Genomic DNA, 12,342 nt, shown 5'->3' on the forward strand with positions numbered 1-12,342 from the left:
GTGCCCAGTACACAGTAGGGCCAAATAACTGCTGGTCTTCGGGACCACTGACACATGAGTGGGGGAATGTGAGGTAGAGGGGCTCCGAAAGCCGTGATGTTTGACCAAAGCTCCGGATCACCCCTGGATGCACACACGTGCCTCGCTTTGCAAACTGTGAACCACTGTATGGGGGCTGGATTGTGTGACTGGAGGATGCCCTCACCCCCTCCTGCACCTTCCCCCCCAAAGGCAACACCACCCACCATCAGAAGCATGCCTGTTCCTGTTGGCTTTGGCCCAGGCTGACAGGAAGCAATCCCACAATGCTGATGGTGCTAGTAAGGGTCAGGCTGGTATCCAGCTGGGGTGAAGGCACTGCTCCAGAGGGATAACACACTTGTGTGTGGGGTCAACCCTGCCCAGGCCAGGGACACTAGGAGGCAAAGGACCCCAAGAACACAGCCAGGAGCAAGCAAGGTTCCCACTTCTCTTATGGGTTGAATTGCGTGCCCCCTCCCACCCGGAATTTATATGTCAAAGTCCTAAGCTCCAGTACCTGTGAATGTGACTGTATTTGGAGACAGAGTCTTTACAGAGGTGATCAAATTAAAATGAGGCCATCAGGGTGGACCCTGATCCAATAAGACATAAAAAGAGGGCATTTGGATAGAGAGACAGACAGGCATGGAGGGAAGAGGATGTGAAGAGGTGGGGTGAAGACAGCCATCTAGAAGCCAAGGACACAGGCTTAGAGCAGATCCTCCCTCATGGCCTCAGATGGAACCAGCCTGCTGACACCCTGACTCAGATCCCCAGCCTCCAAGGCCAGGAGACAAGTGTCTGTGGTCTGAGGCCTGGTCTGCGGTGCTTTGTTACGCAGCCCTAGCTGACTAATGCACCCTCTCTATGAGCCTTCTCTGATAGGCTACCTCACTCCCTGCCTGATAGATCCCAGGAACGACAGACCCACCTAACTTCAGAAGCGGACCAGAAGGGGGTCCTGTGGGGAGTTTGGGGCCTCAGGTACCCCTGGACCTGAGTTGGTGGCAACATAGGATGAGGATGGGGCTGAGGGAGACCCTCCCTCCTGGAGTCAGGAGTCTCTGAGTGTGACCATTGGGTGATGCTGCTTTTTTTTTTTTTTTTTTGCCGTACGCGGGCCTCACACTGTTGTGGCCTCTCGCATTGCAGAGCACAGGCTCCGGACGCGCAGGCTCAGCGGCCATGGCTCACAGGCCCAGCCGCTCCGCGGCATGTGGGATCCTCCCGGACCGGGGCACGAACCCGTGTCCCCTGCATCGGCAGGCAGACTCTCGACCACTGCGCCACCAGGGAAGCCCTGGGTGACGCTTCTTGCCAGCTCTCCTGCCCTTGAGGCTGTGACTCTGAGGGGGTCACCTGCTGCTCACCCGCCACGCCCCCAGCCAGGTTCCCCCCACCTGTCTCCGTGGCCTCCAACCTCCACATATTCCCAGACACACAACCTTCAGCTGTAGGACCCAGAGCCTCGGCTCCCAGCCCGGCACCACCCTCGCCATGTGTGACCTTGGGGTGTCACGGCCCCCACTGAGCCTCGGTTTCTGGTCTGTAAAGCAGAGGCCCCTCTGGATTTAAGACCTCACCTTCTGGGAATGGGCCACACACAGAAGGATGTGAAGGGCAACCCCGCTACTGGCTGCCTGTGGGACAGAGAAGCCCTTGCCCAAGCGACCCTCTCTCCTCCAGGGACCGTGTCTTCCCCTGCAGGGCCTCACACACAGAGCGTCTCATCACTTTAATAAAACAAACACGGCTTTGTGGGATGTCTTTGGAGGATGGAATCAAGAGCAAGAGAGCGCGTGGGGGGCGGGGGGCCTAGTACTTGAGCAGCCAGCGAGGCTGGTGCGGGCCAAGCGACGTGAAGTAGGACCACCACCAGGGCTTGCTGCCACCGGCCCCGGGCTGTCTCCGGGCCCCCAGGGGCTCCTGGCTGGACTCCTCAGGCTCCCTGTGTGGGCCGGCACCTCCGGGCCCACTTCTCCGTGGCCCGAGAAGGAACGTTCGGGGTCTGATCCTCAGCGGCTGGAGAATGAAGTCCACACGGCCGGCCCTCTTCATCCGGGCAGGGATGATGACTTTCTTGATGACCTTGGAGTAGCCAGGGGCTTGAGCGATGACGATGTGGGACCCTGGGGGCAGCAGTCTCCAGTAGTCACCATCTGGGGCTGCGGACAGATGGAATGAAAATGACTCTCAGACCTGGGCTCAGATAGCTTTTTGATGATGGGTGATGGGGGGCAGCAGACCCCAAAGGTCTACCTCTGCATTGGCCTGGAATGTCCTTCCCACATGCTCCCTCTGTCAAACTCCTATTCATCCCTCAAAACCCTGCTTAGGCAGCACCTCCTCTCTGAAGCCTTCACAGACCATTCCATCCCCCACACAGTTAGCAATCCCTCCCTCCTCTGGACTGTTTCCACTAGGAACTCACATCACAATGTACGGTATTTTTCAAATCAGCTGTGAAATCCCTGAGGGCACCTGGAGCCCACATGGGCACCCCAGCTTATCAGTGGGATGTAAGCTCTAGGATAGGAACCAGCGGGGTCCCTCCTGTAGTCTTTGAGAAGGTTTGCCCAGCAGTCACTTCTTGAGGAACATGGAATCCGCATCGATGGTCACTGGCAGCCAGGACGTGAGCGCAACCCCTAACCCCCCGCTGGACCCAATGCTGCGGGAGACACAGCTCGCCGTGGACGCAGACCCCAGGGCTCCCCACCCTCACCCCCCCCCCCCGGGCCGGCGCAGGACGGAGGGAGCGGCGGGCATGCTCTGAGCACTGCAGGTGCCGGCACCACGTGGCCCCGGGAAGTGCTCACCGGTGGTGATGTCATGACGGATGCCCTTGACTAAGATCCGGGCGTTTTTGACCGGCTTGCCAAATTTGTCCATCACCACGCCTTTGATGCCCCGGTGCACCTGAGGAGACCAAGGACAGGGCACGGGTACGGCACGTACCCTGCTGAGCGCCCGGCAGCCCTCCCAGCCAGTCCCCACCCGTCCCCAGGGAAACGGCCTGGCTAATCCCAGCTCTGCACCAGTCGCCTCGCCATCTTGAGTAAGCCACACCCCCTCTGGGCCTTGGTCTCCTCATCTGTGAAGCGAGGGTGACCAGTGAGCCCACCTCTGGGGTCCCCCTGCGGCAATCAACCCCGTCCTGGGTTTGTGAACGGCCCACAGTCCAGCTCGGGGGTCTGGCTGACATCATCTCCCGGGCCGTGAGCGCTGAGCCCCCTGCCTTCCCAGGCAGAGCCGGTGTGGCAGCTTCTCTCTGAGCCGAGGCCCCAAGGCAGCGTGGGGCAGCGGGAGGACACGGGCCCGAGGGTTTGGACCCTAGTGTCAGTCCTGGCTGGGCACCAACCCTCTCCTTGACCTTGGAAAGCTACCTGGCATCTCGGGCCACTCTCCCCATCTGTAACACAGGGTCACCGTGCCCACCTCAGGAAATAAGAATTAATACACGTGAGCCGCAGCGGCCGAGCTGGAGGCAGGACGGCCCACCCTCCTGGTGGGTCCTAAGCACAGCCATTCCCGAGCACACGCCCTGCAGCTCCTGCACACATCACAGTAAGACTAGGAAGCCGCACTTTCCAAAGAAATCAGCTCCTGGAGCCCTGAGCCCGTGCACAGTTCTCCTGAAACAATCAGCAACAAACATGCTGAACAGCCTTTGCTCTGTCGGGCCGCAAACAACCAGAGGTTGAAGCTCACATCAAAGGCGGCCGGGACGCCCTGGGGGGAGGGGAGACAGCACATGGGCGCTGCCCTAACCCCGGAGGCTGCCCCCGGACTCCCAGCCTGCATCCCGGCCCTTCCTTTGCTCAGAGCACCTGACCAGCTCCCTCACCTGGCCTATTCCTCTCCCCCTTAGAGACACAGTTCACACACCTCTTCCTCAAGGAAGCCCTCCGTGACTGGCCACATCAGGGGCCTCTTCTGGGGTCCCACGGTCTTGATTTCCACTCTCCCAGCCCTGACCTCACTGCGATGTCATCTGCCCTTTCCCCTCCCCCGCGGCCTGAGAACAGAGGCCAGCACACAGTAGGGCCTCATGTAATCCCAGCACGCACCAGCGAGATTTTGGTCCGACCTCGTTCTCGGGCTGAGGAGTCACCTTCACGCAGAACCAGGGACGCGGAGCTCTCAGGCAGAGGAGGAGAGATGGCGTGCCTGCCCCTCCCCTCCTGTCCAGGGGGATGTAGACGCCCCCCTCCCCCCGCCCCCCGCCCAGGCCTGGTCAGGATCACTGTGCAAAAGGCCTCAGTGGACACGACAGACGGATCCTTATCAGGAGGCCCGGGCAGCTGTCCTGGGGGCCATCCTGGGAGGCCGGCCACGCCCGGCCATGTGCTGCCCGGCCTTCCCCGGTATCGCGCTTGCTATTAAATCTTTATACCCCGAGCCTTCACGTACAATATCCACGGAGCAACCCCAGCTCCATTTAAGACTCCTTAAAACTCATTTTCACCAGACAGCCGTAAAACGAAACGAGCCAGGAGGCCTGGCCTCGAGCCATCATCGATGATGCCCAGGCCCCGCAGCGAGGTCACCGGCACAGCCGCAGAGAAGGAACAGTGCGAACAACGCCCAGCTGTTATCCGCGGCCTTGCTTCCTTCCTGTTGCTGCAGCTGCTGGTCCGGAGGCTCGGCTTCCTTCCTGCCTGGAGGAAGGTTCCTGATCTTTCCAGAAAGCAGGGGGCTCGACCACAGAACTGGCGTTGGGGGCAGGCATATCTGAGTTCGAGCTCTGCGCAGCGGCTGGTGACACTGGACCCGCCCCGTCACTCTCTGACCCTCTGTCTCCTCCTCTGGCTGTATCACAGCCTCTGCGAGCCAGGATGGGAGCCCAGCGACCCCGGACCAGCACGATCCTTCCCCCAGCACCCCTGTTCCTCCATCTAAAAAGTGGGGCAGCCCCATCCCCTGGCCAGGACTGGTGTCAGGATTCGACGACACGCGGACACCAGCGGAAAGCTCTGTGCGCTCACAGCCCCTCGTTGTCTCCCTCGGGCGATCCTGTTTTCCTCTTAGGACCTGCTTCTTACCGGGTCGCTACGGCAACATGCCATCTTTATGATTCTTAAAAATGCTCGGGGATAAGCAAAATATAGAGGCTTCTACTGTAATACAAACGCACTGTCGATCCAGTTTGAATTCCTGTGTCCCTTTCGTGAGCGTTATCCTATTCAGAGCCCTGGTGGCAGGCCGCGCTGGGGAGACTGGGCGGGGGCAGGGCTGGGAGAGGCAGTGGGACCTGCGGCATGCGGTCCCCACGCAGCCACCAGGCCGCTGGGAGACCTGGCTCTCGGGGTCCAGCGATGGGTGATTGTAGACACGTTCTCCGAGGCCCCCGCTCACAGCCTGCCCCCCTCTGGGTGACCTCAGCCCCATAACTGGTGGGGGGGTTACCCCTCAGTCCGGGAGCCTCACTGCTGCCCCAGCAGCCTGTGACCTCCCCTCTGAGTCCCAGGGGCAGATCGCACAAGGCCCTGCCGGGACCGCACAGACACCCTGCTGCCCAGCCATCACCTCTGGGCCCGCCCCCGACCAGGGCCTGCCCCATTCCTCTGGCCACGGCGCCCCTGCAGGCCTAAACGTCCCACTGAATTCTAACATGTGCTGTCCCCCCTGCCAGAGGGGTCCCTGTCCTGTCACCTGATCTCCCTCCTTCTTCAAGATGCAGCCCAGGTGCCGTCTCCTCCAGGAAGACCCCCGTGGCCTCTGAGGCTGGGTCAGGTGCCTCTCCTGGGCTGCCCCGGACCCTGCACTCCCCTTGTTGAGACCTTTCCTGCACTGGGGGCCCTGTTGTATGCCCCGTGGTGTCCCCAGCCGCCCCAGGGTGGCCGGCGAATCCTCACTCGTGAACACAGGTGGTTAACGAATAAACAAGTGCAGCGTAATCGTGTGACAGCAGGGGCGCTGAGCCCCTCCGCACGGCCTGGGTCTGGCCCTCCCCACGCCAGGCCCCGGGGGCTGCCCAGAGCTCACCATCTCCACGAAGCTCAGGAGCGGTTCCTTGTTGTGCTGCCAGATGGCATAGAGGGCCTCCTCGGGGGGGAACTTCACGCAGCCCAGCTCCACCGTGATCTCAAAGCAGTTACTGTGCAGGTAGTTGAAGTCGGACATGCCTGCAGCACAGAGTGGGTGGCTCTCAACGCCGGCCCCTGCAGGGCCCTGGGCCGGGCAGCTGGGCGGGGCTGCGGTCCTACCCGCGCCTCCCAGATGAGCAGACTGAGGCCTGGGAACGTCACAGCTCCCACCCAAGGTCCAGGGAGTGGGCAGCTGCACTGTGGACCAAGTGGTCTGGCGCCCACGTCCGCGGGCTCACGCAGCATCCCTGCGGCCCCTTGGGGGGTAGGGAGCAAGCCCACTTCCAGCAGAGAAGCTGGGAGCATGTGGGGGCCAGACGTGCCCCTGGGGCCCAAGCTGCTGGCCCTCCCCTGGCTTGAACCCCCAGTGATAACGTCCATTTACCTGGACGGTCCCGAGCACAGCCCAGGGAAGAAGGTCCTACTACCTTCATCTCCGGGTGAGCCTGGCCCAGCGAAGCCAACGGCCAGCCAGGGAGACGGCAGAGGCGTCGGAGCAAGTGGGGCTGACCGCACCCCCCCGTGTCTGCCTTCCACCCCATCTGCTCTGGGAGGTCTTCTCCCGCAGAAGCTGCAGCCGGGCTCTGTGGCAGCCCTGGGCCCTGATGGGGCAGCGGGAGCCCCGGCCTTCAGAGCTTCAGAGCCTGCTCCGAACCCCGGTACCCAGCGGCCACCTTCCCGACTTAACGTTCACGTCCACAGAGAGGCCACACTCCCCTGCAGATGGCCCTTCTGTCCCTGGTCACTGGCCCCATGCCCTCCCTGGGTCCGTGTCCCGAGGGAGGGGAGCCCAGCTGGCCTCTCCCAGGCTCAGCCCCCCCAGTGGGGCCTTTGCAGACCCCAGGAACAGGTCATGCCTGAGACTCGGAGCCCACCCCCCGAGGGTCAGGGGGCCCGTCCGTCTGGATCCTGGGAGGGAGAGGAGCCTCCCTGACCCCCGGGAGGGACCACACGTGCCATCGTGGGCAGCAGGGGTACTGAGCTGAGCAGGGGGCGAAAGTGGCTGTGGAACGGGAGCTGAGGGGCCTCCATCCCCGCCTCCACAGGAGAAGCGGGAGCACAGGCAGGGTGCGTCCCAGCTCTACCACGTGCCGCGGCCCTCGAGCTGGTCCTACTCTTGTGACATGAATAATAAGGGTCGTGCTGGCGTGGAGGGCTGGTGGCAGCACCTGGAAGCACGTGGGCCCAGCCTCCAGTGTCCCCATGACACAGGGTGTCACCTGCTCCCACACTTCAGAGAAACAACGAATATGGTTTTAGTGTAAGTATATCCCGTGCGATATCTGGGACTTGCACAGTATTTATACAGAACTAAAAACTCTTCCTTACTTCTCTGAAATTCACATTTAACTGGGGAATCCCATATTCCATCGGGCAACCCTACTAAACCCCAAAAGGCAAAAAAGAACTGGTCACGGGTGGAACCGTGAGATGTTAAGTGACCACTAAATAAACCACAAAACTGGCCATGGGGAAGCCACAGTCTAGCCCTTCCACGACAGGCGCACGTGAATTTCACCAAGGCCGCGAGAGAACTAAGGTCAGCCACGCCCTAATCTTCCCACCCCAGAGCGTACTCCACACATGAGGCATCCCTGCTGCTCTCCCTGTTCCCAGGAGAAGCTGTTGGGAGGAGGCACCAGCCCGCCCCGCCCCATCCAGCCCCGCCCCCACCGGTCCAGGGCGCACCTCCCGTGAAGCTGTACCAGTCTGCCCCGTTGATGATGCTGCCCCTTTTCAGGAAGTTCCCCCCACACCTGTTCTCCGACTTGTCCATCATCATGGGGTGCACGTCGGCGTAGGCTTTGGCCAGCAACTTGAACATCTGGAAAGGAGATGGAGAGAGAGGTCCTCTCGAGGGCAAGACCAGAAGGTGGGCACTCTGCAGGACACCCTCCGAGCTGGGGGCAGTGGGGTGAGGAAGGGCCACCGCAGGGAGCACCTGCAGCTCGGGTGGGAGGGGGACCAGGGTCCACGCAGAAGGCACAGCACGTGCAAAGGCCTGGAGGCGGGACGGCCAGAGCTCGGGGCGCCGGTGGTGGGTACGTGGGTGCATCGTGGAGCCCCTACGCACCTGGCTAGGGAGCGGGGGCTTCCTCTCGAGAAGGGGTCACCCTGTGGGGACACTGGCGGGGCACCTGGAGGTCGGCTTTGCAATTTATAAAGTGTTTCCTGCCGCTGTGCAGAGGGCAGGCCTCGGGAGAGGCGGGAGGCTGGCATGGGGCTCATTTTCACTAACTTCATCCCCCAAGCGAATGGCTATGACAACCGTCACTTCATTTCCCTAGGAGACAGGCAGCCCCTGCGGGCGCCCACCGGCCCACTGCCATAACCACGTGCAGTGCCCACCACGGTTGGGATGCAGCTCACGGGGCCTGCCACCCCCTGTTGGGGAGCCTCGGGGGCAGGGCCCGTCTGGGTGCGACCCCGATTCCTGGGTGGTGCGGAGCCCCTCCCCCACTAACCTCCCCCAGCCCAGAGCTCCCCCGTTACGCTCCCCACCCCACAGGGCCGCCAGGTCCTTCCCCGAGGCTGGACTCAGCCACCTGTACGTCCCAGGACCGGACACGGGTCTGACCCAGGACGGAGGCTCCAAGTAGAGGTCAGATGGAGGAGGGCCCACCTGTGCTGGGCCTGTTCAGGCCCTGCGGCCCTGAGAGAGGTCTGTCCTGAGCTGGGCACCCCTCTTTAAGAAAAGGGGAGGTGGGCAGGTGGGGTCAGAAATGGGGGGCTGCTCCAGGCCAGAGTGAGAGCCTCTCCTGGCGACTCAGACCCCGGGACCTTGGGTTTGGGGAAGGATGAGTCCACTTTCTCAGGGATAAGCCTGCAGTTTCAACTCGGTCCCACAGACGCAAAGCAAGCACCCAATACACAAGCCCACGCACGTCCTTCAGTCACCGAGGTGGGCAGTCAGGGAACGCCATCCTGCCAGCAGCACCCGTCACCCGCGGGCTGTGGTCAACCATCTTCAGCCAGGCGTCCAGGGGGTGACGGGGCTGTTTCTGGAACTGTGGCCGGGCCTCCACCGCCTGTCTGTAGGGCGGGACCTAGGCTGGTGGGCGTAGGTTGGGCCAGCCCCTCTCGAAGGTCTCTCTCTCCATCCTGCCCTGGGGCCTCCTCCTGTCACCTGTCAGTCAGCCGCCTCAGGAGAGCAGGGGAAGTCACCACCAGTCCCTACAACCCCAGGGCGCTGGAGCCCCAGGCCCGGCTGGGAACAGGCCCGACCTGGGGGCAGGATCTCCGCCCAGAGTCCAGGCGGGGTGGTGGGTCGGTGGCGGAAGGACACAGAGACAATGCCCCCCCCCAGATGAAACAAGGTGGGGTGCAGTGGGCTGCTAGGAGGGGCAGACATGGGCTGGCGAGGGGCCTAGGATCACAGTCAGGGCCACGGAGAAGGACCGGCTGCCCGGGACCTGGATACACGGCAGCTACTTCCCACTGGGGGTGGGTTGCGTCAGGGAGGGCTTGGTCGGCAGGACGGAGCTCGAACCCAGCTGGGGAGTAGGATTTGGGCAGAAAGGGCAGGTGTGAGGGGGACAGAGGGGGGCGAGGCAGGCAGCCCTGGCCGGCCTGGACGTTGCCCTGAGGCGCTGGCCCCCATCCACCGGGCACTGTGGAAGTTTGGGGGCGTTAACTGGTCCCCCTGGCCAAGCCCTCCTCACGTGCCCCCACTCCCCAAGCCTCTCCTGGGACCCTGGTTTCCACAGAGACCACCACTGGCTGCGGGGCTGAAGGAGTATCGATTGATGATCGATGATTGACGGCTGATGGGGAAGTTCTCAGGGTTCTGACTCCGCGGGGACTCCTGGAGGCGAACTTCCCCCCAGAGGCGTCTTCACGCACCTGCCCCCGAGATCCAGAGATGCTGAGTCCAGCGGCCAGGGGCTCCTCCTGCCTGGAGGACACAGGCCTCCCCCAGGCATTGGCCCTGATCCCCGACAGCACAGCGGGCGGAGGCCAGGCACAGCGGAGGTCGCCCAGCCACCCCAGGGGGCCCCGGCTGAGCTCCAAGCATAGACCCTGGCACCCCTCCAGGTGCGAGGCACGTGCTGGTTGTAGTCAGTGAGGGAGTGACTGGATGAATGAATGAATGAGGGAGTGAACGAGTGGCTGAATGGATGAGTGGGAGCGAGAACGAACGAGTACAGGCACAATCGCAGGAGACACGGGCTCTGCGCCCCCAGCTCTGGAGGAGGCCGGCCCAGCCCATCCCTGCTGGGCCTCCCCAGCCCCACTGCTCACAGGCCCTGAACCCTCACTCCTGGGGGTCTGGCGGAGTCTCCACCTGCCCTTTCAGGCTCCACTGCGGTAGCTGCCCCTTGAGGACACCCTCCTTAAAGTGCACCTTCAGGCTGAGGGCCCAGCATGCACACACACACACACACACGCACACGCACACACACACATGCATGCACGCACACACACGCACACACACACACACCACCCCTGCACGTCCCCGGCCTCCTGGGCAGCCCCTTGTTCTGGCCAGGCCACACCTTCTCATCCTTTCCCGTTTCCGGCTCCGTCTCCCACCCTAAGCTAGGACCCTCGGCCCAGGGCCCAGTCCACGGGACCGGCCACACACAGGGAGGGACAGGGTGAGGCAGGGTCGACCTCTGGGTGGCCACAGAAGGAGAACACGAGGGGAGCCAGCCCCGGGCACGTGTCTGTCCAGGACCAGTCCCACCCTCCCTGCCCTGCCCCAGTACCCGTGGAAAGTGCGAGAAGGCAGCAGAGGCCAGGCCTCGCTCTCCACCCCGAGTCCGGGCCACCAGGGGGCCTGCTGAGTGACCAAGCGGGCAGCTCAGACCCTCCCAAGCCTCCCCGGGCTGGTCAAGGAAGGACTATCAAACTCTGTCTTCCCGGAAGGGCAGGGAAGTCTCCTGCCTCCTGACGGGGTGGGAGGGCAGGAGCTGGCCTGGGGGCGGGGGGGCATCAGGGCAGTTGACGCAGCTAGGCTCCAGTGCACTCGGCTGTGACCCACCGAAGATCACCCACTGCCTGGCCTCAACCCCCATGCCCTTCCCAGGAGACCAGCCTCTACTATCAGTCAGGGCAGGGGGTGCCCCTGGGGAAGGGAAGAACGGCGTTGGTGAGGGGTCCGGCCGTCATCACGGGTCTCATGCCCTGCTGGTCTGAGCAGGGTCTGAAGGGTCTCCTCAGGGCCCACGTGAACACTGGGGCCAAAATTCCTACTCTGATCCCACCGCATCCTCAAGTCCCAGGGTACCTGACCCTTAACAAACTGGCCAGACCCACAGGAAGGAGGGAGGCGCCAGGAGCCAGCCAGGCGCCGTGCACGATGCAGTGCTGCCCTCTGCCGGTGTTGCCCGGAACCCCAGCCTCCCGAGGACAGAAGACACGGGGGCGGCCTAGGGGGAGGGCACTCGGCCAGGGTCCCCACCCCAGGAGCTCCCAGACGAGATGAGACACTGATGGAAGGGGGGCAGCCAGAGAAGGGAGGGGCTGCTTCCAGCTGGCTGGAAGGCTTCCTGGAGGAGGGGGTTTGCAGGTGGGCCTAGAAGGCTCCTAATGTTTCAGAGCTCCATGGGCTTCATCGGCTCAGAACCGGAAGGACTCCGGGGCCCCGAGGGCACCACCCACACTGCTGCCTCTCCTGCCTCCACAGCACTTCTGCCCAGCCTCTCACCTTCTCGTCAGGCGTGGGAGAAAACATCTTCTCCTCCTGGGGATGCTTGGAGAAGTCGAAGGGATAGGACACCACAAGGTCGCCCCCGTGGAGGCTGGCGGAGAGCACGAAGGGGATGGTCCTCATCCACTTCATTATCGCCTTCGTCTCAGGGGCCACCTGCCCAGGCGGACGAGGCAGTCCTCAGGACGGGGCACGTCCCCGCCGACCACCCAGCCCCACGCCCAAGATTCAGGATTCCGTACAGGCCCCACCGGGCACTCACACGTGCCCATCCTCTGGCCTGGAACTCTCTTGCCCACCTCCTGGGGATGCCACCCCCTCCAGGCAGCCCTCCGGGGCACCGCCCCTGAGCACCTGCCAGACTCCGGGTGCTTTCGGTACACGCTCCCCGAATCCCACCGGCGGCCCAGTGAGAACCATCCCCATGTTGCAGGCAGGAAACCGAGGCTCAGAGGCCAAGGCTGCTCACCGCCAGGCTCTGCTGCCCTGGGGAAGGATGACCCCCGAGGGTCCCAGAACACCGGAGACCCCGGCTGCATCAGAGGGGCGCGCGGCTCCTACCTTACCCCACCAGTAGTG

At 63.0% G+C, this 12,342-nt stretch overlaps 1 protein-coding gene across 3 annotated transcripts in view; it reads right to left on the reverse strand.

Annotated features, from left to right (window-relative positions):
• Positions 1 to 1,746: 1,746 nt before the first annotated feature.
• Positions 1,747 to 12,342, reverse strand: part of CPZ (carboxypeptidase Z) — a 25,278-nt gene continuing 14,682 nt past the window's right edge. For 2 of the 3 annotated variants that reach the window (XM_079920937.1, XM_079920939.1), the window contains 6 exons: positions 12,325 to 12,342; positions 11,761 to 11,919; positions 7,800 to 7,935; positions 6,010 to 6,149; positions 2,841 to 2,940; positions 1,747 to 2,186 (listed from right to left, as the gene is read on the reverse strand). The exon at positions 12,325 to 12,342 is cut by the window's right edge and continues 144 nt beyond it. In XM_079920937.1, coding sequence (XP_079777063.1) covers positions 1,837 to 2,186; positions 2,841 to 2,940; positions 6,010 to 6,149; positions 7,800 to 7,935; positions 11,761 to 11,919; positions 12,325 to 12,342 — 903 coding nt within the window. In that variant the 3' untranslated portion in view covers positions 1,747 to 1,836. The remainder of the gene's footprint in view (positions 2,187 to 2,840; positions 2,941 to 6,009; positions 6,150 to 7,799; positions 7,936 to 11,760; positions 11,920 to 12,324) is intronic. The other variant, XM_079920938.1, reaches the window with a different exon arrangement.

Source organism: Stenella coeruleoalba (assembly GCF_951394435.1).
Source record: "Stenella coeruleoalba genome assembly, chromosome: 4".
Lineage (NCBI taxonomy): Eukaryota > Metazoa > Chordata > Mammalia > Artiodactyla > Delphinidae > Stenella > Stenella coeruleoalba.